This window comes from Papio anubis, chromosome 19, assembly GCF_008728515.1.
Source record: "Papio anubis isolate 15944 chromosome 19, Panubis1.0, whole genome shotgun sequence".
NCBI classification, from domain to species: domain Eukaryota; kingdom Metazoa; phylum Chordata; class Mammalia; order Primates; family Cercopithecidae; genus Papio; species Papio anubis.
Genome location: NC_044994.1, coordinates 28,754,052 through 28,781,494, shown reverse-complemented (window position 1 = coordinate 28,781,494; position 27,443 = coordinate 28,754,052). Strand labels below are relative to the sequence as shown.

The 27,443-nt window shown below is 42.7% G+C and overlaps 2 protein-coding genes across 24 annotated transcripts in view; one reads left to right on the top strand and one right to left on the bottom strand.

Annotated features, from left to right (window-relative positions):
* KIAA1328 (KIAA1328 ortholog) overlaps positions 1-4,540 on the bottom strand; it is a 384,673-nt gene extending 380,133 nt beyond the window's left edge. For 3 of the 11 annotated variants that reach the window (XM_031658942.1, XM_031658943.1, XM_031658944.1), the window contains exon 1: positions 3,691-4,070. In XM_031658942.1, coding sequence (XP_031514802.1) covers positions 3,691-3,994 — 304 coding nt within the window. In that variant the 5' untranslated portion in view covers positions 3,995-4,070. The other 8 variants (XM_021929871.2, XM_021929879.2, XM_031658945.1 and 5 more) reach the window with 7 other exon arrangements.
* TPGS2 (tubulin polyglutamylase complex subunit 2) overlaps positions 3,671-27,443 on the top strand; it is a 48,845-nt gene continuing 25,072 nt past the window's right edge. For 7 of the 13 annotated variants that reach the window (XR_001897514.2, XM_021929884.2, XM_009192618.3 and 4 more), the window contains exons 1-4: positions 3,671-4,204; positions 13,569-13,648; positions 23,542-23,629; positions 25,894-26,022. Coding sequence is in view for 12 of the 13 variants with exons in the window: in XM_021929884.2 (XP_021785576.1) it covers positions 4,120-4,204; positions 13,569-13,648; positions 23,542-23,629; positions 25,894-26,022 (382 nt within the window). In the remaining variant the exon portion in view is untranslated. Of the gene's footprint in view, positions 4,205-8,942; positions 9,012-13,568; positions 13,649-20,513; positions 20,827-23,541; positions 23,630-25,893; positions 26,023-27,443 lie in introns of all 13 variants that reach the window. The other 6 variants (XM_009192620.4, XM_009192621.4, XM_009192622.3 and 3 more) reach the window with 5 other exon arrangements.

The following is a 27,443-nucleotide window of genomic DNA, read 5'->3' as shown; positions in this document are numbered from 1 at the left end:
AAATAGACGACTTCAATTTTTTTAAATAAGGATATCTGAAATTGCCTCTATCCTTTCTAATAATTTGTAATGTATTTTCATCTCATTATATTAAGAACTCAAATATTTACCTCTTTCAAACGTAGAATTTCCCAACAAATGTATATTTTATGGGGAAGTCAAACAGACACATTATATACCAAATGTAGAGTGGGCCTACTAGTGGGTCATTTCTTTTTTTTTTTTTTTTTTTTGAGGCGGAGTCTCGCTCCGTTGCCCCGGCTGGAGTGCTGTGGCCGGATCTCAGCTCACTGCAAGCTCCGCCTCCCGGGTTTACGCCATTCTCCTGCCTCAGCCTCCTGAGTAGCTGGGACTACAGGCGCCCGCCACCTCGCCCGGCTAGTTTTTTTGTATTTTTTAGTAGAGACGGGGTTTCACCGGGTTAGCCAGGATGGTCTCGATCTCCTGACCTCGTGATCCGCCCGTCTCGGCCTCCCAAAGTGCTGGGATTACAGGCTTGAGCCACCGCGCCCGGCACTAGTGGGTCATTTTTAGATTATTTATAATACCTAAAACAATGTACATGCTATACAAATAGTTAAATTGTATAGTTTAATTTGGGTTTTTTTTGTTGTTGTGTTATTTCTTTTTTTTTCTTAAATATTTTCCATCCACATTTGAATGAATCAGCAGATACAGAGGGCTAACTGTAATTAGAAACCCAGGCAGAAGTGGTAGAGAGGAAGATGTACCTCTATCCCAGACCTCCAGGATTTGAAGGAAATAAGCTCAGTACTGCCCATTCTACTCTAATCTGCTGAGTTTTACCAGCAATACATGTATATGTAATTACTTTCAACCACAGAGACTTTCTGGGCTAATATATTATTTTTACCACAACATAAAGTCTTTGTTTTCTTTTTTTTTTTTTTTTTTTTTTGAGACGGAGTCTCACTGTGTCGCCCAGGCTGGAGTGCAGTGGCGCGATCTCAGCTCACTGCAAGCTCCACCTCCCGGGTTCACGCCATTCTCCCGCCTCAGCCTCCGAGTAGCTGGGACTACAGGCGCCCGCCACCACGCCCGGCTAGTTTTTTTTTTTTGTATTTTTAGTAGAGACGGGGTTTCACCATGTTAGCCAGGATGGTCTCAATCTCCTGACCTCGTGATCCACCCGCCTCGGCCTCCCAAAGTGCTGGGATTACAGGCTTGAGCCACCGCGCCCGGCCAAGTCTTTGTTTTCATTTGAAAACTCAACAGTAGAGATTATATTGTTATGTTCTGACCAAGTAACTTGCAGTTCATATTTTTTAATATCAAGTCCCTGATATTGTTAATGGTAATACACTTGAGTGCATTTAAGCAGTCAAATTTAGGTACTGCTGAAACATTAACTCATTCTGACATTACTAGGAACTGTAACGAAGGTCAAAGCCAACTTAAACTGAAGGAGCATATTTTGCTGGAAGATTTAACCCATAAAATGACAACCCCACACACTCATTGTTTACACATGAGGTACTAAAACATACCTTGTGCAAAACAGCACTGCTGAATCATACTGTGCAGGAGATGCATAACTCACAAGAACAACAGTTTAAAAAAAAGCGGGGGGCATTCAGTCACAGATGATCTGTCCTCTCATGATGGAAACATCAAGGACTAAGAAATCTCGCCATCACATTTCTCTAATTATTTACGTGAAGTATTGAAAATCTTTTTTCAATAGTGTGAAAAGAATACCAGATTATAGGTACATACTTTTTGGTCTTTTTCTATTGAAAATTCTACTATAAAGGCTCTAGGGTGGTCTGGGAAATAATCAATATGACAAAGGGATCAAGATCCAAAGACATGTAGCTAAATCAAATGATTAATAACTATCATTATGCTTTTCAGCAAATACTCAGTAACAAATTTACATTTGACATTGCTTACAGTGACATTCTCTATGGAGATTTAAAATGAAAATATCTGAGGCTCGATGTTAACTGGTCATTATGTGGAATAGGCTGGGGGAAAAGGTGACACTAGTAACCTTGCAATTCCTTTCATACATCTGAATTAGATCTTATAGGATATAATCACCACCATTTTTCCCCTGTACAATTTCAATTCCTCACTATCAATGAGAAGGCAAATATTTTACATTAAATGTTGGGAGTCAGAATACAGGACATAAGGGAGTATATATGACTTCTACATAAAACAGGGAGTGATATAACTACATGAGTAAGTGAAAGTACTGGGTGCGAAGACCAAGAGCATAAGTTCAGTCCCTATATCTATTAATTAACTTATTCAGTCCCACTGCAATAGCTTGTTCCCCCCAACCACTGATTCTGTATTTGAACAATACCATAGGATGCTATAAGCTAATAATCTTCAAGTAGCTCCTCCATCACAAAATCCTGTCAATGCAGAAGCAGCGTTTCTTGAGAAAAGACTTATCCCAATTTCCTAACTTCCTAATTCAGCCAAGTTGTCCACAGTGCACATATTCTCTTCTGATAGGTAAAGGAAAAAATGTTTAATTTGCACACTGCACGAGTATGCTCTTATCCACAGTGTATGTACATGATTTCATTTCCTTTTCACCAACCTATCAGAGACAAATGGTAATTATGTCTAGTAAGTGCAAACACTAAACACGAGCAGCACAGAATACAAACATATCCCTCTCTCTACACATGACACTAATTCTAGTAACTCAACAGAGGAGTTGATAACACAGTTTTGGAAGTTTTACCGGGAGCTAAGAAGAATGCCCAAAGAGTGATTCTGCCAAAGGTGACAGCAACACCTCAAATAAAGCCATCACCAATCCTAACCAACAGAAAAAGAGCTGCCTCTGCAAGCGCTCAGTAACACTGACTGCCCTCCCTCTCTCAAGTAACCCCTCTAAGGAACGTGAAGTAAATTATCAGGACCAAAGCTCAAGCGATAAGAGTCTACCTACTCCAGGGAAAGAAACACTCCTGTCACACAAACATCTCATCACTGCTGCTGAACTGGTAATACCACCACTGGACTAAAAAGTTCCACTGCTTCTCCACCTCACAACGATCCAAGAACTTCAATGACTGCCAGTGACCCACACGCTACACGTAAGTCAGCAATACTTGCAGGCACAATGATTCCCATCTTACGCAGTAACCAGCACCACCAGACCACATCCCAGTAACCAAGCTCCAAACCTCTCCTAAAACCCCAGTATTAAAATACATCATCACTGGAGGGCCTTTGAAGTCCGACAAGGTCCTGACTTGTTCCTACCAACGCAGACTAAGGACAATCCTAAATCAAAACAAAAAGGCTCCCTGTCCAGCCAACACCCACTCCTCCCTTAACCTCGAGCTCGTTTCGCACAGTCAGCGTGGGGGCACTCTGAGAGGGTGGGCAGAGGGACCTCGGAGGGCCCTCCCAGCTCCAGGCTGAGCCTGGACTCTAGGCTATCTTTCTCGAGCTCACCGCTAGTGAGGGCTGGGAAGCATCTGCGCCGTGTCCCCGCACCTGGAGACAGTACCAGTCTCTCGGCCACCTAACACCCAAGCAAGGGGAAAGCCCAGCACCTAGACTGAGGCCGAGCAGCACGTCCTCGTCCCCGGGGTTAGTTCAGAGCTTCTCCTCCGCTCTCAGACTGCCACGCGACGGCTCGCCCCTCGCCGCCCCGTGGAGGGCGCCGGCGCCCCCTGTCAGGCGGGCAAAGGATACAGTCCCGGCTCCAGAACGCAGCGGCACCGGGGCGGGAGGGGCCCGCCACGTCCGCCATCTTGAAACAACCGCCACTCGGGGCGTCGCGCCGGGGCCGCCACGCCTCGGCCTGCAGGCTCGGTCCCGATTGGCCGCACCACGCAGAGGCCCGCCCCCTCCTGCGCGGCCGGCCCTTGCGGGGCGAGAGGGTCGGAGCGAAAGGGAAGCTGCGTCCCGGAGGTGCGGTGTGGGGCACCGGGCGGGGCCGCGGGAACCAGCGCCCCGCGGAGCTGCTGCTGTCAGACCAACCCCGGGCCCCCATCATCACTGCGCCGCGCTCTCAGGCGCCGAGAACTACAGTTCCCGGCATGCCATGAACTTGGCCTCGGCGCTGAGGCGGGGCCCGGTCCTCCACCCGCTCCCGCCGCGCGCGGATCGGGTTCGCGAGCCATGGAGGAGGAGGCGTCGCCCCCGGGGCTGGGCTGCAGCAAGCCGCACCTGGAGAAGCTCACCCTGGGCATCACGCGCATCCTAGGTGAGGGGTGGGGGCACGGTGCCGAGAGGGTGTGGAGGAGAAGGAAGGAGGAGCGGAGGGATGAGGTGTGGGGTGGACGGCACGACGCTGGCCCCTGAACAGGAGTGGACATCGTTGTTGTGACTTCCGTTGTTACGGAGGAAAATGGGGGACCTGGGTTTGTGATTAGGCCTTGGAAGTGTTTGCCAGGAGTGTTCGGAGGCGGAACTGGGAAGCCTGAAGGTTCCTCCACTTACGCCACCCAAGGTCCCACCCTGGAAGGACGTACAAAGTCGTGGAAAGGGAACACAGCAAGCACCTGACGGTTGGGAGGTTGGATCTCCCCCTAGGAGGCATTCTCAGCCAGGGCATTCTCCCGAGACCCAAGCCCTTTCTCTGAGGGAAAAGTGATGCGCCCGACCTCCCAGGGCGACAACTACTTCGGGTCTGAAAGGAATCCCACCTTGCACCACTGAATGACTTAGAGTGTTTCTTTTATCGAACATTTGTTTGTTTGTTTGTTTTTTGTTTTTTGAGAGTTTTGCTCTTGGCCAGGCTGGAGTGCAATGGCGCGATCTCGGCTCACTGCAACCTGCGCCTCCCTGACTCAAGCAATTCTCCTGCCTCGCCCAGCTAATTTTTTGTATTTTTAGTAGAGACGGGGTTCCACCATGTTGGCCAGGCTGCTCTCGGACTCCTGACCTCAGGTGATCCACCCGCCTCGACCTCCCAAAGTGCTGGGATTACAGGCGTGAGCCACCGCGCTTGGCCTATCAAACGTTTCTTTAGTACTCACCACTATGTTAGACTGTGAGGGTAAAATATGAAAAAGACACAGTTCTGTGAAAAAATAAACAAATGAGGGCCCTAGGAGTGTGAAGAGAGGTCAGTAATCTACTGTTACTCAGAGATGTCACAGAGGAAGGGACTGATCTTATCAGGGATGTTAAAGAACATGTCACAGAGGAGATGATGCTAGATTTTGAAAGACATATGGGAGTTAGCCAGAAAACCGAGGAGAAAGGTCTTTTAAGAAGGCTGAAAACCATGCTTCAGTGCCTTCCCATCACAATTACAATAAAATCCAAATGTCTGTACCATGACCTGCAAGTACCTGTATGATCTGCTCTCATCTCTTTCTGACTTTATTTCCACTCTTTTGCCCACATGGCCTTCTAGCTGTACCTTAAACACACTAAGCGGGTTCCTGCTTCAAGGCTTTTGCAATTTGCTAGTCTTTGCACCTGGAATTATCTTTCTCTGAATGTCTCGCTTCTTCAGGTCATTCAGATCTCTGATCAAATGTCATTGCTTCAGAGAAACCTTCCCTGAATATAGTTTGAATAGCCACCGTCTTTCTTGCTCTCTCTTTCCTTACCCTGCTTTTTCTTTTATCCCTATAGCACTTTCACTACTTGAAATTATGTATTTGTTCGGTTGATTTTTAAAATGTGTGTCTCTTTTAATAGAAGAAGTCCAAGACCAAGTGTGATTTAGGAATGCGTGGTTTTAACATATGAAAATCAATTAATAGCTGGGCATGGCAGCCCATGTCTTTAGTTCCAGCTACTGGGGAGGCTGCGGTGGGAGGGTCACTAGAGTCCAGTATGAGTGCAGCTGGGCAACATAGCAAGACTGTGTCACTAAAAAAAAAAGAAACTTAAAAAAAAAAAAAGAAAATTAATATAATGCAACTTACTAATGGAATAAGACAAAAACTGCATAATCATCTTAATAAAGAAAAAGCACTTGACAAAATCTAACATCCTTTCTTGATTAAAAAAAAAAAAAAAACAAACAAACTAGAAATAGGATAGGATAAAGGACCTAGACAACCTGATAAAGGACGTCTATGAAAAACCCACATCTAACGTCATATGTAATGGTGAAAGACTGGCAGCTTTCCCCTTAAAATCAGGAACAAAAATTGTATTAGGGTTCCCCAAGATCACACCAGATTCAATGATTTGATGCCAGGATTACAGGACTCAGGAGATAGTCCTACTCATGGCTATGATTCATTACAACAAAAGGATTTTGGCAGCCCGATTGGCAGGCCTTTCTAAGGATTATTGTCTCAGGCCTGCTATGTTCACTCTTTTCTGCACAGCAAGAATTCCACTTTTATCACTTCTCTTCAACATTGTACTGGAGTTTCTAGCTAGGGCATTAGTCAAGAAAATGAAATAAAGACATCCAATTGAAAAGGAAGAAATTAAACTATCTGTTTGCCAATGACATGATCTCGTATATAAAAAATCCTAAGGAATCCACAAAAAAAACCCTATACACCAGCAATGAACAATACAAAAATAAAACTAAGAGAACAATTCAATTTACAGTAGTATCAAAAAGAATAAAATGTAGCTGGCACAGTGGCTTACACCTGTAATCCCAACACTGGGAGGCCAAAGTGAGAGGATTGCTTGAAACCAGGAGTTGCAGACCAGCCTGGGCAACATAGTCTTTATGAAATATTTTTAAATTAGCCATGTGTAGTGGTGCATGCCTTAGTCCTAGCTACTCAGGAGGCTGAGACAGGAGGATCACTTGAGCCCAGGAGTTTGAGGCTACAGTGAACTATGATCACACCACAGCACTCCAGCCCAAGTGACAAGAGTGAGACCCTATCTCAAAAAAAAAAAAAGAATAAAATAGGAATAAATTAACACAAGATGTTCATGACTTATGTACTGAAAAGCACGTAAGACTGTGGAAAGAAATTAAAGAACACCAAAATAAATGAGAAGGCATACCATGTTTATGGATTGGAAGAGTTAATATTGTTAAAATCTGTTACTCCCCAAATTGATCTACAAATCTCAGATCTACAGCTCCCATCAAAATCTCAACTGTCTGTTTTGTAGAAATCGAAAAGCTGATTTAATCCTAAAATATAATATAGAAATGCAAGAGACCCAGAGTAGCCAAGACAAACTTTTCTTTCCAAAACAGGAAAAAAGTTCCTCTTACATTTCCCTATACTATATTTGAGATGATGGAAAAGTTCTGGTGATGGTTGTACAACAGTGTGAATGTACTTTATGCCACTTAACTGTACACTTAAAATTGACCAAAGTGATGGATTTTATGTTATGTGTATTTTACTACAATTTTAAAAATTTAAAGCCACAGTTGTCTTCAGAGTGGTTGTGGCATAAAAATAGAAATCTGGATCAATGAAATAAGATTGAAAGTCCAAAAATAAACATCATATTTATGATTCATTGACTTTTTTTTTTTTGAGACGGAGTCTCGCTCTGTCACCCAGGCTGGAGTGCAATGGCATGATCTCGGCTTACTGCAAGCTCTGCCTCCTGGGTTCTGGCCATTCTCCTGCTTCAGCCTCCTGAGCAGCTGGGACTCCAGGTGCCTGCCACCATGCCCGGCGAATTTTTTGTATTTTTAGTAGAGACGGGGTTTCACCATGTTAGCTAGGATGGTCTCTATCTCCTGACCTCATGATCCACCTGCCGTGGCCTCCCAAAGTGCTAGGATTACAGGTGTGAGCCACTGCACTCAGCCTGATTCATTGATTTTTGACAAGTATGTTAAGACTTCTCAATGGGAAAAAATAGTTTTTCAACAAATGGTTCTAGATTTCCACATGTAAAGTAATGAAATTGGATCTCTACCTCAAATGATATACAAAAATTAACTCCAAAAGTATCTTAGACCTACATGTAACAGCCAAAACCATAAGACTCTTGGAAGAAAACAGGCCTTAGGTTACAAAAGCATAAGCGACAAAAGAAAAATAGATAAATTGGGCTTAATCAAAATTTAAAATGTGCTTTTAAGGATACAGTCAAGACAGTGACAAAACAATCCAAAAAAATAGGAGAGGATATTTGTAAATCATATATATGAAAAGGGATTTACAGATCTGCAAAGAACTCTTACAACTCAATGAAAGACAAATAATTCAATTTTAAAGGATCAGGGTAGACATTTCTCCAAAGATACACAAATGGCCAGTGAGCACACATAAAGATGATTATCACCATTAGCCCATTAGGGAAATACAAATCAAAACCATAATGAGATTTCACTTCACACCCACTAAGATCGTTGTAGTCAAAAAGACAGATACAGCAATTGTTGGTGAGGGTATGGAGATATCATACACTGCTGGTGGGGATGTAAAATGTAAAATGGCACAGCAGCTTTGAAAACTAGTCTGGTACTTCCTCAAAAGATTAGAGTTACCATATGTCCCAGCAATTCCATTTTTGGATTCCTTTTCTGGATTTCATTTCTCCAAGAGAAATGAAAAGATATTTACATGAAAACACTTGCATATAAATGTTCATAGCTGCATTATTCATAATTGTCAAAAGTGAAAACAACTCAACGTCCATCAATTGATGATATATAAAATGTGATATATCCATATAACAAAAAAAAAATTATCCATAAAAAGGAATGAAGTACTGATCCCGCAACATGGATGATCTTGAAATCAAAGTGAGAGAAGCCAGTTGCAAAAGCCACGTGTATGATTCCATTTATATGAAATGTCCAGAGTAGACCAATCTATAGAAACTGAAAGTAGATTAGTGGTTGCCAGAGGCTGGTAGGAAAGGGGACTGCTAATATAATAGGTATGGGTTTCTTTTGGGGGAAAGGATGCATAACTCTGAATATAAAAGTCACTTTATAAGGGTGAATTATAGTATGCGAATTATGTCTCAGTAAAGCTATTTTTAAAAAGGAATTCTAAACACGGTACTATTAGAATTCCTACTCTAATCCACAGGACTGTGAAGATGATGAGACACCACACCTCAATTATGTTACATTAAATGGCAAAAGCAAGATTATCCAGGTAGGCCCGATCTAATCACATAAGCACTTTAAAACAAGCTGTTAACAGAGAAGTCAAAGAGATTTGAGGCAGGAAAAGAATTTGTTAGGCTGTTGCTGACTTGAAGATGGATGGGACCTTTTAACAAGAAATACAGGTGGCCTCTGCAAGCCAAGAGTGGCCCCAGCTGACAACAAGCAAGGAAATAGAAACTTCAGTCCTGCAACCAAAAGGAATTGAATTCTGTCAATAACAGAAATGAGTTTCCAAGATGACCCCAAGATCCAGATGAAAATAGAACAGTTAAAATACCTGTCAGCACACCTGGTGTAAAGAAAGACCAGTGATTTCAGCCTAAGCAGAGAATCCAGTCATGCCATGCCAGACTTGTGAGCTACAGAACCATGACTTAATAAAAGGGTGTTGTTTAAAGCTGCTAATTCGTGGTAATTTATTACTCAGCAATAGAAAACGTTCCCCTAAATGTTTGAAAGAAAAGAGCAAATGATACGCACGTCAAAAAGAAACACAAGTGTAATGCAGCACACATAATTATGAACTATTATGATAGAGTTTAGACCAAACATATCTGTCATAACAATAAATATAAATGGTCATGGCTGGACATGGCAGCTTATGCCTGTAATCACAGTGCTTTAGGAGGCCAAGGTGGGAAGATCACTTGAGACCAGGAGTTCAAGACAAGCCTGGGCAACATAGTGAGACCTCTGTCTCTACAAAAAAAAAAAGAAATTTAAAATTAGCCCAGTGTGGTGGTGTGCACCTGTAGTCCCAGCTACCTGGGAGGCTAAGATGGGAGGATCACTTGAGTCCAGAAGTTCGAGGCTGAAGTGAGCTATGATTACATCACAGCACTCCAGCCTGGGTGACAGCAAGACCCTGTCTCTTAAGTATGTACATATAGGTTTATGTCACCTACTAATAGAAAAAGATTTAAACCTGACTCACAAAACCCAGTTATTTGCTGTTTTCAAAAACATACCTAAATCAAACTCAATCAGAAATGTTAAATATAAAAAGATGGATGCATGTTTCTGGGATCCCACAACCACCCACACATCTAGATCCACCAGATCCACTGCAAAGACTCACAGGACTCAGAAACAGTTTTAATCCCAAGTATAATTTATTACATTGATTAGCAGGAGGAAAATACATAGGTAGAATCTAGAGGAATCCATGCACAATCTTCTGAAGTGTTCCATCTTGTCAGTGGTCACATAGAATACACTTCTTAAATAGTGAAATTCAACAATATATATGCAGTGTTTCTTCTCTGGAAAGCCTGTTTAAGCCTCAACTTCCAGGGGTTTATTGAATGCTGTTCACATTGGCAAAACAACCAGCCACAGCTCTCAAAATTTCAGACTCCCAGAAGGATAGCTGCAGAATCAAAAACTGTTACTGCTTTTGCTGCCGCAGCCACCGCTACAACTTCCGGCCCTCTGAGACCAAAACACCTGTGAAACTATGCTTGCAAGAAGACCTGATCTCCCCATTTTTTCTCTTCCTCATCTACTGATTCCCTTCTTCCAGGCTTTATGAGTGTATGTTTCCATGCAGGCATCCCAGTCACCAGAGGGAGTCTAACTGCAATGGAATCTAGGAAATGAGGTCTTTAGCTAACCAGTCTAAAATAAAGGAAAGCACGCCAGCGGGGAACAGGAGGAGGTGTTAATTGAGCCGGTCTGCAGTAACTGCCACATCATCCTTCAAGGCCCAGATCAGCTGTGTGCAGTTTCTGATGTTTTCTATCACTTGTTCAGTCTTTGTCAACCTCCCTCTGCCTTCAACTCCTGTGGCCCTGACAGTCAGTATCACCTAGTTTAACACGTAATTACATACTATCTTGAGTTTTCACTTTTGTTTCATGTTTGCCTTATTTATCTAAGCAATAAGTTTCTTCAAACAGTATCTCCTACTTAAATTCCTAATCTCTGGTAGTAATTTCCCAAAGCTTAGGACATAGCAGGTCCTCATTAAATACCTCAGAGAGACTGTTTTTCACTGGAAAATATATTCCAGTTATCAATAACTGAATAACAAATCATCCCAAAACATAGTTTGCTTGAAACAACAATTAACTATCTCTGCCAGCTCTGTGGATTGACTGAACCAGCTGGGGTAGTTCTCATTTGGGGTCTCTCAAGTGGTCACAGTTAGATAGCAGCTGGGACTGGAATCATCAAATGGCTTCTGCACTCGAATGTCTGCCCCGCTCAGTACTTCTCAGTATGCCCTCTGTCTCCAGTAGAGTAGCTTGGATTTAGTATGTGATGGCTCAGGAATCAAAGAAAGGCAAAGGGAAACTGCCAGTTCTCTTAAATTTTAAGTCCAAAACTGGCCCACCATTTCTTCACCATATTTTATAGGGCAAGGCACTCTCAGGCCAACTTCAAACTCAAGAAGTTGGAGAAATAGACTCACTTGTCAATGAGAAGTGCTATGGGCATGCAGGGAAGGAAGGAATTGATAGCACCCACCTTTGGAGTAAGCTACCACAGAGAGTTTTAATCCACGGCATATCACACAGTTACTTAGAGTGGACTGTGCTGAGTCTAAAGATCTGAGTTTCATATCTCTTACTCTTGCCATACAGGTTATTCCAGCCAGGCGGCTGACAAATGCTTGTCATTGGTCACAAAGGCAGGACAGGGAGAATGGCTATGCCTATTCAGATATTGCTTCTCATATATGGCATCTTGATAGGCCAAGGACAATGTATAATTTCTGTTGCTTTCCAATACATCCGCAAATGTTTTTAGTTATCTCACCAAAATGATAGGCTACTAAGACAACATGATAAAAACAGCATTAGGCTTGGTGTCCACAACTTTGGTCAGATATTTCATTTTATGAATTATTTCAAACCCTTGAACCTCAGTTTCCTTATCTTTTAAAACGAGGGTAAGGATACCTGCTTCACAAGATTGTTGAAAGATTAAATGGGATAATTTATGCCAATTTCCTGTAACAGAGCATTATACAAACGTAATTTACTGCATGCCCTTCTCTTCCATATCCCCAATACCTTCTCCTCACCAATTCTGAAGTACTATATTGGATATAGGAGTCTCTACAATGGATACTTCCTAATCAACTTATTATCTGAAATTTATTAAAGTCAATATGTTGGCCAATTACCTTATCATGAGAGTATTCCAAGCTTAAGTATGATATGACCCCATCTGCAGTAGCATCACAGTAGTTTTGTCTGAACCTATAAGCCTTCCATGTAGGCCTGTTATAAACAGTAAATAATTGTATGTGTCCTCTTTCAAACCTAAGGTCTCTTGTGACTTGCTGAAGGTGAAGGGAAGTGAAGACCCATCTAAGGTCATATAACTAGTAAATGTATAAAGCAAGACTAGAATAGGTAGAGTCTAGAATTCTTAGTTCCTATATTGGGCTATTGCTGCATCCCAAGATTTGAGTTTCTGGCAACTTGGAGGAAATTTTATATGCATGAAAAGGGCACTGGCTTAATTATAGGATCAGTGAACCACATAAAATGATTAGAAGTCTCTGTCATAGTCCTAGAGATTTTAAAAACTCAAGCTACCTTCCTGTGTCAGCCTCCCAAGTAGCTGGGAGTACATGTATGCACTGCCACACCTAGCTACATGTTGTTCTGCTTATGAGGGCACCAATGACTGGATTAGGGGTCTACCCTACTTCACTATGACCTCATCTAAACTAATCATGTCTGCAGTAACTTTATTTCCAAATAAGGTCATATTCTGAGGTACTGGGGGTTAGGACTTCGATATCTTTTTTTGTGCAGGTGGGGACAGAATTCAAGTCATAACAGCTTTTATGACAAATTTTAAGTCTTGGATTAAGGATTTCAAAATCTTGAGTCTGCATGGCCACAGACAAATGGAGAATGTTGTTGGAGGTATTGAACTCTGTAGTATTCCCAGGTGGCTTCTGCTCTCCCTCAGAGTGAATGATAGAACACAGCTCTACAAAGAGAAGCAGACCAGATTATTTGAAGACCTTTTCCTACTTCAAGGATTTAGAAATATGACTTACTTTTTGTCTTAGTATATTTTTGGATAGAATTTATTTTTTTTGTTAACCCAGTTTTGAAATCCTAGACCTCATAGAGTAGAAGGTTATGTCCAAGATGAGTTTTATTTAGAAGAAAAGTTAATAAGCAAGTTTTATGTCTTATAAAAGTTAATGGGTTGCTATTCTCCATTTCTTTTCACTTTATCCTGAATATATAGATTTAGCTCACTGAGAATTTCAGTGTAAAATCACTAGGAATCTACAATCTCTGTTTTTTGTTCAATAAGATTAATGACTGAGCAATGACAGTATAGAGCACAGTCTGTGCATATCCTCTCTATCAGGTAGACTACATTGTCCTAGGTTATGGGACCATGCCTTTCAGAGGCCAACCAGTTCTCCGCTTTGATCACAGAGGTAATAAGTGTTTATGAGAAGGATTCGGTGTTCTTAGAGCAGTCATCAATAGTTAGTCAACATCTAACATAGAAATGTATGACAGTGGACCAGTTGCGACTCTACAGACTCTTTTTTCTCCTCCAGAATCTTCCCCAGGTGTGACAGAGGTGACCATCATAGAAAAGCCTCCTGCTGAACGTCATATGATTTCTTCCTGGGAACAAGTAAGTGTTGCCATGTGAAGTCTTTACCTCCCAACAAAGAGAGGTCAATGTAAATGTCCCTGAGAAGGAAAGATTAGGGGAGGAAAAATACTTATCTCAGACCACAGCTGCTTTCAAGGTAGAGTTTACCTTTTCTATGTTCCTGTCCAGCCCACTTAACAGTTCCTTTTGTTCTATGCCACTTACCCAGCATGGAGTGTCTCCCCTAAGCCCCACTCTCCTATAGAAGCACTGGACATTCAACGTTGTATACAACAAAGCTAAAAATCAATTAAGGAAAGAAAAGGATATGTATTAATAAGTGTCATGCTGTCCAGAACATGGTTAAGTGTTGCACATAACTACTAAGCAGATTAAAGGCTGATGCTTTCCAATTTTCCTCTGAACTTCAGTTCTTTATTCAATAAAAGTTTTAAGCTTCTACAATGGGCCAGACATTGTGCTTGGTATTGAGCTCTGGGGATTAAATGGTAATTTTTTTAAAAGGCACTGTTTTTACCTCTTGATCTTACTGCCTAAGACATAGTATGGATTGTTATGAATGTAATTACAAACTGGCCTGAGTACTGTGGAAGACAGGCAAAGGGAGCATTGCCTGGAGACCTGCTCTAGTCTAGAGGTTGAGAAAAGTTTTCCCAAAGAAGCAATAAGAAGTTGTTAACCAGGTATATGGGATCTAGGAAGATGAGACTTTCACCTCTATGAAGGCTTCAAGATGGGAAGGATTACATTGTTCTGAGATCACGAAGAAGGAGCACAGGAGAGCAAGGGAGAGAGAGCTCACCAAAGACCAGGAAATCTGGGGCTTCATAGGTTTTCAGCAGTTTGCTCTTTATCTTAGAAGCAAAGGGGAGTCATTGAAATGTTTTAATTAGGGAACTATGAAGTTAGATTTATACTTTGGAAAGACCACTGTGGCTGTAGAGTAACAAATGGATTTAACTGGGGCAAGTGGCAACAAATTGCCCTACCATTTAATGAGCACCTGCTAACACTTACCCCATAAGTCATTCCATACTAAAATAATAACCCTGCAAGGTGGGTATTGGTATCTCCATTTTATAGATGAAGAAACTGAGGCTGAAAGAGTTTAAAGAATTTGGCTGGCACAGTGGCTTACGCATGTAATCCCAGTGTTTTGGAAGGCCAGGGCAGAGGATTGCTTGAGGCCAGGAGTTCAAGACAAGCCTGGACAACATGGCAAGACTCCAACTCTACAAAACAATAATGTTAATTAGCCAGGTATGGTAGCACACACCTTTACTCCTAGCTACTGGGGAGGCCGAGGTGGGAAGATCCTGTGACCCCAGGAGGTTGAGGCTACAGTGAGCTATGATCACAGCACTGCACTCTAGCCTGAGCAACAGGGCAAGACCTTGTTTCTTTTAAGAAAGAAAGAAAGAAAGAAAGAGATAGATAGAGAGACCTTGTTTCTTTTAAGAAAGAAAGAGAGAGAGAGAGAAAGAAAGATTGATTTGTTCTGAGTCACATAGCGACCAAGTGGCAGAGCTTGAATTTGAACTTACAGTTGCCTGCCTCTAAGAACATGTCCTTTCTGCTCTGCCAGGCTGCCCCTCTGACAGAGGACAACACCATGGGAGTCTTGCCCTCAGCAGGCAAGCAGTCCTACCAGCCTGACTCCCCTCCCTGGGCTGAGCCAGCAGCAGCTTTTCTGGCAGCTCAGTAACTGGGAGTTGATCCAGGACCTCAGCTCAGCAGCATCCCAACTCTTCTCGTTCAGCCCCCACCTCCATTTCCACTCACAGCCCATCATAGGAAAAGGGAATTCCAGAACAGTGTCTATGAAACTCTTATTGGCTGATCCTGTCAACACCTGTCCCTGGTACTTCTGTGACTATGCCATTGTGGCCTCATTGACGTTGTTTTGTTTGTTAAGAGAAAAGATACGATGGAGGACATTCCTCTTGATTCTTTTTGGGCTTAAGTCAGCCCTTTAGGTATTAGTAGAACTGCCAGGCCGGCGTGATGGCTCACACCTGTAATCCCAGCACTTTGGGAAGCTGAGGCAGGCAGATCATGAGGTCAGGAGTTCGAGACCAGCCTGGCCAATATGGTGAAACCCCGTCTCTACTAAAAATACAAAAATTAGCCAGGTGTGGTGGTGCGCGCCTGTAGTCCTAGCTACTTAGGAGGTTGAGGCAGAAGAATCACTTGAACCCGGGAGGCAGAGTTTGTTGTGAGCTGAGATTGCGCCACTGTACTCCAGCCTGGGCGACAGAGCAAGACTCTGTCTCAAAAAAAAAAAAAAAAAAGAACTGCCTCAGGGCTCTTTTGTGAGAGTCAGATCCTGGTGTTTTCGTGTCTGCTGAGGACCTGCATTGGAAGATGAGAGCACAGGAATGCCTTGTCTAGGGTGGAACACTATTAAGTTTCTTTGGAATAAAGTGATTTCTGAGGCATATTCTTCCTTGTGTCTTGTACCATATAGTCCTTCGAACTCTTTAAGGAGAAGACATTACCCATTTGTCCCAGTTTTACTTATACTGTAGTTTCTTCATTTGGAGCTGCCTTCCATAGCTGTGTTTCAGGGATAGAGTCTGCAAGGGATCTCTTGGGGTCTAATCTGCCTCCTGGACAATGCAACTTTATTGAGTTCCCTTTTAGCTTAGACTGACACTTAGGGAAATGCAGTTGTAGTGCTAGATAAATAGCCATCAGAGGTCTAAAAGGATTAAGGGGTAAGCATGAGAGAAAGAGATTTTCAACTAACTGAGACAGTTAATGGAACATTTTCTTCAGACATATTCAGTTGGGAGAATACCTGTGAAGGTACCTAAAATTATCAGATTTATAGATTTGGAATTTTCCTTTGAGTTCTTTAGTTAAAGTATCTCAGATCTAAGTTCAAATATGCCAAATCTAATACACAAGCTAGGTGTGGTGGTGCACACCTGCAGTCCCAGCTGCTTGGGAGGCCAAGGTGGGAGGATTGCTTGAGGCCAGGAGTTCAAGAACAGCCTGGGCAACATAATGAGACAACTCCTCAACCCCTGTCTCTTAAAAAATAAATAAGTAATAAAAATTTTAAAAATAAGATACTAACAGTATTAGGATCAATAATGTAAAAACGTTTCTTTCACCTGAGTTCGGCATGTCTGGGCTTGTAAAGGCCTGTGGGATGCTTGGAAGATAGCCTTTGGGGTGTGTACTTTTGTTTCAAGATTCAGTTTTTATGTAACACTATTTTTTTCTGATTATGCTAAACAAAACAGTCAAAAAGGTGTATTGAAAATACAAAAAAAAAAAAAGAATTTAAAAAAAGTCTTCTAGGATTTTACCACCTAGACATAAGCACAGTTGGTGTATTTTTGGTTATGTGTGTGGGTGGAGGGTAGGCAATGGGATACCTTACAAGTCCATGAATGGGAAGTGGTCCATGGACTCCTTGAAATGTATGTCAGATATGTTTTTTGGGGGAGGTAGGGGGAAAAGGCTTTTTCAGATTCTCAAAGGGACTCATAACCCCAAAAGTTTAAAACAAGTTTTTGTATAATTTTTTCATTCAAAATGGGGCAATACTCGATGTGCTTTTTTTTTTTTGGGACGGAGTCTGGCTCTGTTGCCCTGGCTGGAGTGCAGTGGCCGGATTCGATGTGCTATTTTCTTACCTACTTTTGTCTCCTAAGCAGTGGAGGGTAGAAGTTTTGGACTGCTCTGAAACTCCCTTGTCTCACTTTCTCACCCTAGAGGTTACTAAAGAGCATGTTGCCACAGGAGCAGGCTTGATAAGCCACCCCTGCTGTGTGCCTGCTTCCAGAAGTGCTTGTACCAGAGAAGCAGGAGGATCCCAAGGGGCTGGTAATTCCTGCTTCTCTAGAGAACTGACCCTAGAGACCCATCTCCTTGGAGACACCTCATTTAGAGCCCAACCTCCCTCTGGTGTACCTGGTAACCACAGCTGCATAAATACATTCAGATAAAGCCCCCTGAGAAGGGGCCCTCTGCCCCTTTGGGCAAATATAGCTCTGTGGGAAGCTCACAGATACATTATACTAGTAAGGATATGGAAGCATTTTGATGTGGGAAAAACAGACTAGAGTAGAAGTCTTATGCCAGCTCTGGACCCTTGGCTAAGTCATGTAACTTCTCTGGATCTCATGTTCATTATGTATGAAATAAGTAATTTGAAATCATGAAATCAGTGTTATTGAAGGACTCTTCCAGCTGTAATCTAGTCTTTCATGATTCTCTACTACAAATCCAGGAAGAAAAGTTGACAACTGAAACCTAAATGATCATATACCTGCTGTAGTCCCCTGAGGTTGGAGGGAAATGTGAACAACCTTTTTCCATTTTTATATATTTCACCATTTTTTCTTCTTAAATACACAGTTTCAGTTTGCCTGCCTCTGTGCAGCTGTATGATTCATGTTCATTGTGCCTGCTACCTGCCTTTTGTTATGATGGTTCATAGTAAGGCCCAGTGCCTACACTGAGCTTTTCATCTTTCAAGCACCAGGAAAGCATCTGCCTCTTAGTTCTAATGGCATCCTGATGCCAGGAGAGTTTTGTCATTATTAAGCATTTCAGTGACATTTCATAGTTGCAGACGGCTTTACAATTCTTGATTGGTTACACCCTCCAATCCCCAGATAAAAATTCAGTTTACTGATAGTGAAACCATGGTCCACAGAAACCAAACGATTTAGCAGAATATCTCCTTTTTTTCAGGCTCAGTTTTTCTACAGTCTACAGAGTGGGTTCTGAACCTTCTTGAAGAGCTGTTCCTTACATGCCCCACTGTGAATTTATGATAAGCATTTCCAGTAAAAGAAATCACCCTGCGACACCATGTCACTAGTGACCCCCTCACCTCATGCTCTTACTCTGCCTGGGAGATTCTCTATGTTCTCCACCAGTCAACCCTTCTCTCTAGCACTTCACTTCTTTCTACTGGCAGCTTCCCCATAGGGGCGTCCCATCTCTTTAAAATTAAAAACAAAAAACCTTCAACGTATGTCTCCTTCTAGCTATTTAGCTATTTGTTCCTTTTCATGTCAAGTGTGTAGAAAAATTGTCTACACCAGGGGTTGGGAAATGTTTTCTTTAGAGGACCAGACAGTTTATGCTCTGGTGTTACAGTCTCTGTCACAACTACTCATTTCTGCCATTGTAGCTGTGAAAGCAGCCATCAAAAGTACTGATATGCATGGGTGTGACTGTGTTCAAATGAAACATTCTTACAAAAACAGGTGACAGGGTAGATCCAGTGGCCATAGTTTACGAATTACCGCCCTTCCCTCATTTCTCAGTTATTCATCCTGCCACAGCCTCTCTTTAGCCACCACCATTCTTGGATACCATTCTGTCAAAATCACTAGGACCTCTCCATGGCTAAAGACTGACTTCATCTCACTTGATATCGCTCCTGCATGCCTTCCAGTTAGCCAGTCCCTTCTCTGCTAGCCTCTCCTCCCTTGGGTGCAGAAGCACAACTCTGATTCTTTCCTTCCTCGCAGACTCTTCCCTCCTAGTTCTCTTTACCCCTTCAGCTCCACAACACTTACCTGTTCAACATTTGTCTCTATATAAATTAGGAATATGTTTGACTTAAGGAAAGATAAACTAGCAATAGCTTAAGCAAATAGGAATTGATACTTTTCATGTAACAAGTCCTGAGGTAGACAGTTGCAGTTGGTTCATCAGCCCTGATAATGTTAAGCCGTTATCTCTGTAATTCTTTTGTCCCTTTTCTTTATGGTGCCTCTGAGTAGAAGAAACACACACTGTTTTTCCTCTCCTGTTATTCCGCAACAATCAACACAGAAAATTTCCATGACCAAATGTGTGTGTGTTGCAAGGAGGAGTTCTCAAACACATCAACAAGCAATCAGTTCTGCAGTGAATACCAGCTGGGTGTCCTCCAATTCAATTCCGACGCTGTCTCCCTGGAGATAGTGTCAGATCCTGTAGGTTAAGGGCTCAGTCTCACAGGACGGCCCCTCACTTCCAATGCCAACTGCAAGTCCCAGGTTGTTTTACCTGTGCTGCTGACCCACCAGCTATAAATTGGGGTTCCCATGACCCCCTCCTCAGGTTCAGTTAATTTGCTGGAGTGGCTCACAGAACTCAGAAGAACACTTACTTAACATTTACAGGTGTATTACAAAGGAAACAGATGAAGAGATGCACAGGGCAAGGTGTGGTGGGAGGGCGGGGAACCTCCCTGCCATCCGAGAGCATGCCACCCTACAGGAACTTCCATGTGCTCAGCTGTCCGGAAGCTCTTCAAACTCTGTCTTTTGCCGTTTTATGGAGGATTCATTATGTAGACATGATTGATTAAACCATCGGTCATTGATGATCAACTTACCCTTCAGCCCCTCTTCCCTCCCTGAGGTTAGGGGGTGGGGCTGAAAGTTCCAACCTACTCCCTGCCTTGGTTGTTCTGGTGATAATCCCCCATCCTGCAGCTACCTTGGAGATGCCAGTCATTTGTGAACTCTTTAGCACACAAAAAGATACCACTTTGGAGATTCCAAGGATTTTAGAAATTGTATGCCAGGAATCTGGGACAGAGACCAAATATATATTTCACAATATCATAGTAGCAAAATAACTGCTAAAGTCTCAGCTATCATTTCCAAGCTCAAAAAACAAAAAAGAGGTAAGGGATGTTACTAGGCACATCTGTCACCTTTTAACAGGACAGTGAAAGTTTTCTTAGAAACCTTGTCTTTTGGACTTGTGTTTACATTTTAATGTCCAGCACTAATTGCAGGAGATTCTGCAACCTCAGCAAAACAAAAGCGTTCAGTTAACGAAGCCCTCCACCTCTCCTAAGGTGGAAGTTTGAGAATATATTCGGGAATTATCTTGGGGATCTCACACTATCCCTCCACAGCTCATCCAGGTTTTCCTCCACTTCATGGAATGTCCTCCCTGAGAAGAGTTTCAGGAGGTGCCGTTGTGCTCACTGCCACAATTTCCAGCAATGTTCTCACGCTTCTTGATGGACGTCCTGGGCAGCTCTTCACCTGACCCTGGCTGCAGACCAGCCAGAGAGCCAGCTCAGCGTGGACCAGCACCTACAGAAACATTGATTTCTGTCCTGTGGCCCCTATGCTGACCTGATCCTGCATCTGCTCCCAAGTTGGGAAGTGGCCTCTAAAAGTGAGGGGAACAATGGGGTGCAAGATTGTCCAGGACTAGAAAAGGTGAGTAGAAGGCAATGGACAGCCCCTAGCCCTTCCCTTAAGGCCCAGTGCTATTGATTTTCTGGAGTCTTGTTGATAGCTCCCAAAACAAAAATGTGGCTCAGGTCCTTCATCCAATGAAAGAGTAACAGAGCTTGTGGTGGACTCTTTCTAAAGTAGCTTAAAGAAACCATTGTCGATTGTCTCAGGAGAAGAAGGAAAGATTAAAAATTAGGAACTATGTGACAGAATCACCATTGGGCTAGAGATCACAGATACCATCTTGATGCAATCAGCTGTTATTTCAGACACCAGTTGGTGTTATTCGTCCTTGTTGGCTTTCTCCCCAGACCCTCCCTCCAATCCTGATAATACCCTTGTCCATTTACTTTCTGCCAATCTTCCTCCTCCCCACCCTCCTATTACAGCCCCCAAAATATAGACTGAGCATGAACTTGTGCAGGAAGAAGCCCTCTGATGTGGGCAGATTGCCCCCTGTGGAAAAGCAAACTCTTTTCAGGTTGGTTAGAAGAGAAATTTTAAAACGGCAGTAACTGAGTCACTGGCCAGAAAAAAAAAAATGGTGAAATATGTTAAAATTAGGAGAGGTTGTTTACGTTTCTCTCCATCCTGAAAGGGCTGAAGCAGGTATGTGGTCATTTAAGTTTTGGTTGCGAACCTTTCTTCCTGGATTTGCCCCACTCGGAAGAGCTACATGCAGTAGGAAGGCTGGAGCACTGCAGACCAAGCAACTGCCCCAGGGGTGCTTGGGGCAGAAGGGTCTGCAGCAAAGAGCAGCAGAGCCAAGGCCGCTAGTCATTTAAATTAGAATGACAGTGAGGGATTGATGTTTTTCATGAAGTTGGTTTACTTGAAAATTTTTATGTATATTAGTATGTGAAATATGTATTAAATATTGGATTTCACAGATTTTTTTCTATTTGTATGAATTTTGAATAATTGTAAAAATTACTGGTATAAAATAATACCAAAATCTCTTGGGTGAAATAAATACCATAACAAATGTTATAATTACTATTACTGAAATTATTCAGCCTGACTTACATATAAACAATGCCAAATAGTCCACCAGCCCTCAGCCTGGATCTCATGGAATCCCCATTAAGAAAGGCTGACAGACAGTAGTTTCCTCGTCTTCACCACTAGATGGCACTAGTGATCAAAATGTCAGAGGGATGCTGGCCTTTTGGAGTAAAAAGAGGAGCAACGACCTCGTCAGAACACTGGTAACTCTAGGCTTCCTGTACCAGGGTTTTAGGGGTGGGAGAAAGGCATTCTGCAAGTGCATTTTTTCTTCTGAAAGCACAGATAATGTGGCCACACAGGAGGCAATAGGAGCAAGCCCCTAACTCCAAATAGTAGGAAAACAAATTAGTCCAAGGAGTCTGAGAGTCTCTTAAATTTCACATCTGTGAGACTGGGTACTAAATAGTGGACACAGAAAAAACAAAACTTGATCAGAACATACATTTCAGTTCATAAATAAAGGAAATTTAAAACATGTTTCATTAAAATGACAGCTGTTGTCCATTTAATAATCTAAAAACACTGCTTAAAATCTCTGGCAAGCTTGAAGGTTTCTCTTTATCTATAGTTCCTGAAGATGCTGTGGCTGTGAATAATAATTTCCTAGTCTCCTCTCTTCCTGTCAAACTGACACCCCCTCGTACTGCCAGTGTTCTGTATATTAAGTCTTAGAGTTTATTCTTGAACATAGATTCACAGAGTGACATGTTCAAGGTCACTCAGCTACTGGCAGAGTTGGGAAGTGAACTCAGATCATCCTTCTACATGATGCTTTCCCACGCGTTGGGTACCTAGAACTGACTGACAGGATGACCTAATGCAGTCCTGACATAAGCAGTTGTCAGTATCACATCTCAGAAGGGTCCGGTAAGCCACAAGCTTGGATAGTTATTAACATGTTGCTTCTTTGCCTGTATAACTACATCAAGAAGTCACTCTATGGGGCCTAGGAAATGAATTGGAGAACTCATCCTTTGCACACTCCAGGGATTTGAGTTGGCTAGGGAAGACTGGTCATACACACACACAGATGTGAGTTACTTAGAATATAGGGCTTGTTCCTGGTATCTCCTGAAAGGATACTAAGCTCCTTCTTTGTGCTCTCCGCCAACAGTTTGGATGATTTCTTATCTAACAGTTTTGGATGATTTCGTATCCATGGATATGTGAAATATTTGAGTATATATGGTTACCTTCTAAGAGCTGTCAGAACTTAGACATTGCATAAGTTTTCTGGGAATGATATACTGTTCACTTTTAAGATGCTCTTATTTGTCCAATAATTTGTTTCAGAAAATAATATATGAGCATGGGTCTGAAATATATGGCATTGATTGCTTTGCTTGAACATTGTCAGACTTTACCTAGGACTTCCCCTCTCACCATGTTCCCCTGTCTCCTCTTCAGCTTGATCCCTTTGAGCTCCGTTGCCAGGTGGCTGACCATTGAGGCATAATCATGGCAGAGCAGATACCTGGTTTGCTTTAGCTGCTGAAGAAAAAAAAAGGCAAACTGGAACTCTGCTTGCAAGACCCCAGTGCCTCTCTAATAGAGTTTTGTAGTTAACTATCAGAGCCTTCCTATTTCAGGGGCCTATAACATGGTAAACATGTCTCCAATGCCTTGAGGTATAGCCCTGTACCCTCTTTCCCAGCCCTGACCTGACACTTAGCTGCTTTATGATTCTAGAAGAATAACTGTGTGATGCCTGAAGATGTGAAGAACTTTTACCTGATGACCAATGGCTTCCACATGACATGGAGTGTGAAGTTGGATGGTGAGTCAGTCTCCTTGCTGTAGGGGAACATTTCCCTGGCTGAGAGATTGAATGGGGCAACTTTGAGGGCCCTTTGAATTTTGAGTCTTTGAATCTGGATGGTTTTCATGGGTACTCCTCAAGTGCCATGTCCAGAAGCTGTGATTATGTCCCAAAACTAACAGATACCATCATTGCTTCACCCACCACAAACCCCACGACAGTCTAGCAGTATGGAACTGGAAGTTCAATGTAGAGTCTACCTGTAGGAATAGGGTGGAGAAAATCATTAATTACTACATAAAAAACCCTAGCCACCTCAAACGTAAAGCCTCAGAAGACTCCACCTTGGAGCAGACCCCTCAGGGTAGGCTGCATTGACAGTCTCTAGTGTTTATCATGGGGGCCACTTAATCTCTTTCAGGCTCCTTCCTTTATTCCCACCATCATAAAGAACTCAGGGCCCTAACCCTCAAGCCAGAATCTTTGCTTCTCTCCTTCACATCACCTCAGCCTAAGTCACCAGCTATCTCAATTCACAGGCTGCCATCTTTATCCTTTAATGTGTCTAGGACAAAACGTGTGAGGATGTGGGAACTCACAAGTTTGTACATGTCAGATTGTTAAGTACTACGTAGGCGTGAAAGGCAATGCTGAACATTTAGGTGAAGACTCTTGAAAACATTTCATAGGCTAGAAAGCCCTGTCCAGCCACAGGAGCCCAGCCCATTCCTGGCACAGATTCCCCAGTCCCTCCCCTCCAGTCCATTATTGTCTCTGACTCCAACCAAATCTACTGTGGCCTTGGGAAGTACCCTACATTTCCCCACTGTGACTTCTGTTGCACTGCATATCTACAGAGCAGACTTCTCCCCTTCATTGCCTCGGCCTTCTACCTACACACCTGAGTTCCCTGTTTGGGTGATTTCCAAAGCCTTCCTGTCTGTCTGGCACTGCTGGGAGGTACTTTTTTTTTCTTTTTTTTTTTTTTTTGAGATGGAGTCTCCCTCTGTTGCCCAAGCTGGAGTGCAGTGGTGCGATCTCTGCTCACTGCAACCTCTGCCTCCTGGGTTCAAGAGATTCTCCTGACTCAGCCTCCTGAGTAGCTGGGATTACAGGCATGTGCCACCACACCTGGCTAATTTTTGAATTTTTAGTAGAGACAGGGTTTCACCATGTTGGTCAGACTGGTCTTAAACTCCTGAACTCATGATCTGCCCACCTCGGCCTCCCAAAGTGCTGGGATTACAGGTGTGAGGCACCGTGCCCAGCCTGAGGTACTTCTTTATAGCTTGCTAGTGAATATTGAACATTAGCTTTTATCTTAGAATCATTTCCTCCTATGGCTTAGAACCCATCCTTGTCACCAGCATCAGAACATGGCTGTGGCTTTTGGTATCTGGAGCAACACAGAGGGGACAGAGACTAAGCCAACTGGCAGACTCTCCCTGGCCTACATCCTTGGAACAGGCTAGCCCCCTCACAAGCCTGCTTCAGAGAATAAAAGTTTCATGAATGAGTCCCAGTTCATTGTTGTAAAACCTTCTCTAATTTAATCTCCCCAAGCCCATTATATACTGAACAGCCTAAGTCAGTGACAGAAAAGGCAACAGAGGCATCTTCTGCTGTTTGCCTGTTTAGTGGTCTTTTCTTCTTAGACATTCCATGGTCTATACACAGGTTGTTTTATTGCTTTAAGCCATTCCAGTTTTTTCAGCAGTCAAATAAAGAAAATATGCAGCTTCCTAGTCTGTATGTACACCCTAATCACAGAAGACAAGAACCAAGCAAGAAGGCTGCCAAATTCTTATCACTGAGTAAGGGAAAATGATAAAGAGAAGGGAGGAAATTTTTTATCATGAAAGCTTATAACAAGAAGAATAGAAGGGGTCCATTATATAATCAAAGCTATTCCTCCTTCAGAAAATGTTTATGCAGAATACTTGCTAAACAAAGGAGAAAGGAAGCAAAAACATTTTAAAGTCCTTTACCCTTCAGATGTCCCTAAGCTCAGATTTCCCAGTTCTTTGAAAATTTTCTTCACCTCTACCCTAATACATACAATGGGGGCTCTTCATCACCCGTGGCCCCCACTTCCTTTTTTGTATGAAAGGTTGGTACTTTGGAATATTCAGTGAGTAATCCTCTTCTTCCCACCTTCCATCAGATTCCTCAGCCATGGGGCCAAACAATACCTGGGCTTAGGTTATTCAAGCAGAATCTTGTGATAACCATTGTAACTAGGCTGTTACTCCATGTAATTCTCCTTACGCATGTTCCCCTAGAGCACATCATTCCACTGGGCAGCATGGCAATTAACAGCATCTCAAAACTGACTCAGCTCACCCAGTCTTCCATGTATTCACTTCCTAATGCACCCACTCTGGCAGACCTGGAGGACGATACACATGAAGGTAGGAAGAAGATGCCAGGGTTGGTATCTTTGTTTTGTTTCCAGCATCCAGCTCCATGCCTGGTACATAGTAGGTACTTAATGAATCTTGGTGCATGAATGGCACATAGTAGGTACTTAATGAATCTTGGTGCATGAATGAATGTTAAAGATTAAACTTCACTCAACATTTCAGTATCAGGAGGATTCAGAAACACTGCAATCTAAATACAGCTCCTTTCCTCTCCATTCTTACCTCCAAGCTCTTTGCCACTTCTCAGAGAAATGGCTCATAAGTCAAGTGGCTGCTAAAACCTAGGAGCAGCTGGGTATAAGTGAGGAATTAGTCAGAGTTGTTTTAGTCATATATAACAGATGTAGTTACAATGTTTAAATAGCAATTTATTTTTCTCATAACAAGATATCTGGAACTAGGCTGATGTAGCTGCTTGAGAAAGTCAATGATAAAGTCTCCCTCTGGCACTGTGCTGCACCAGTCTTTGGATTTGGTTTTCATCCTTATGGTTGAGGAAGGTGGGCTTTTCCTGGCAGGAAAAAGACGAGTAAAAGGCAAAGGGCAAAATACCTGGCTGTTTGCAGAATCTCTCCCTTTTGATCAAGAAAACAATAGTTTTCTCCACAGCACCTCCTGATAGCTATTAGAAGAGTCAAATGGCAACCCAGGTTGCCAGGGGTCTGAGAAGGTAAATACTTTTAGTTGTGCAGTATGGCTTCCTTGAACAGAACTTGGCTTTCATTAAGAAAGAAAGGAGGAACAAACAGTGAATAGTCAACTAATGTCTCCAATACTGACCTTGGAGTTCACTAAGCCCTGGCAGAGAAAATTGGTGTAAGGCTTTCTCCTCTGATTGGATGAGCAATTGAAGAATAGTACCAGAGGAGTTCAGGGGCAGAGGCTGGACAGTGATGGGTCCTGGAAAGAGCCTGTCACACAAAGATTTGTGGAATTTCCAGGGGTAGGAAAAAGGTCTCACTGTCTTTATATGTGTGGGGTGGGCTTCTCTAAAAGGTGAAGAAGTAGTCAAATAGGTGGGCTAAGTCTTCCCTGCTCTTGAGGCTGGAAGAGAAGTGGTAGAGTAGATAACAGAGAGGCTTCCTGGGATCACATTGTTCCACATACAGTTGGAGATAAAAACCATTTGGCCTTCTGATACTTGCTAGATTCGTGCATTTTAGGATAGTGCAACAAGTATACCTAAGTCTCATTAAACCTAAATGGAAAAACAGTGACTTTTCTCAGGGGACTCAGCAGTCAGGGAGAGGATGATCAGGAAAAAATAGAATACACAATCAGCCGGGTGCAGTGGTATGAGCCTGTATTCCTAGCTACCTGTAAGGCTGAGGCAAGAGGATCACTGGATCCCAGGAGATTGAGGCTGTAGTGTGCTATCATCACATCTGTAAATCACCACTGATCACTTG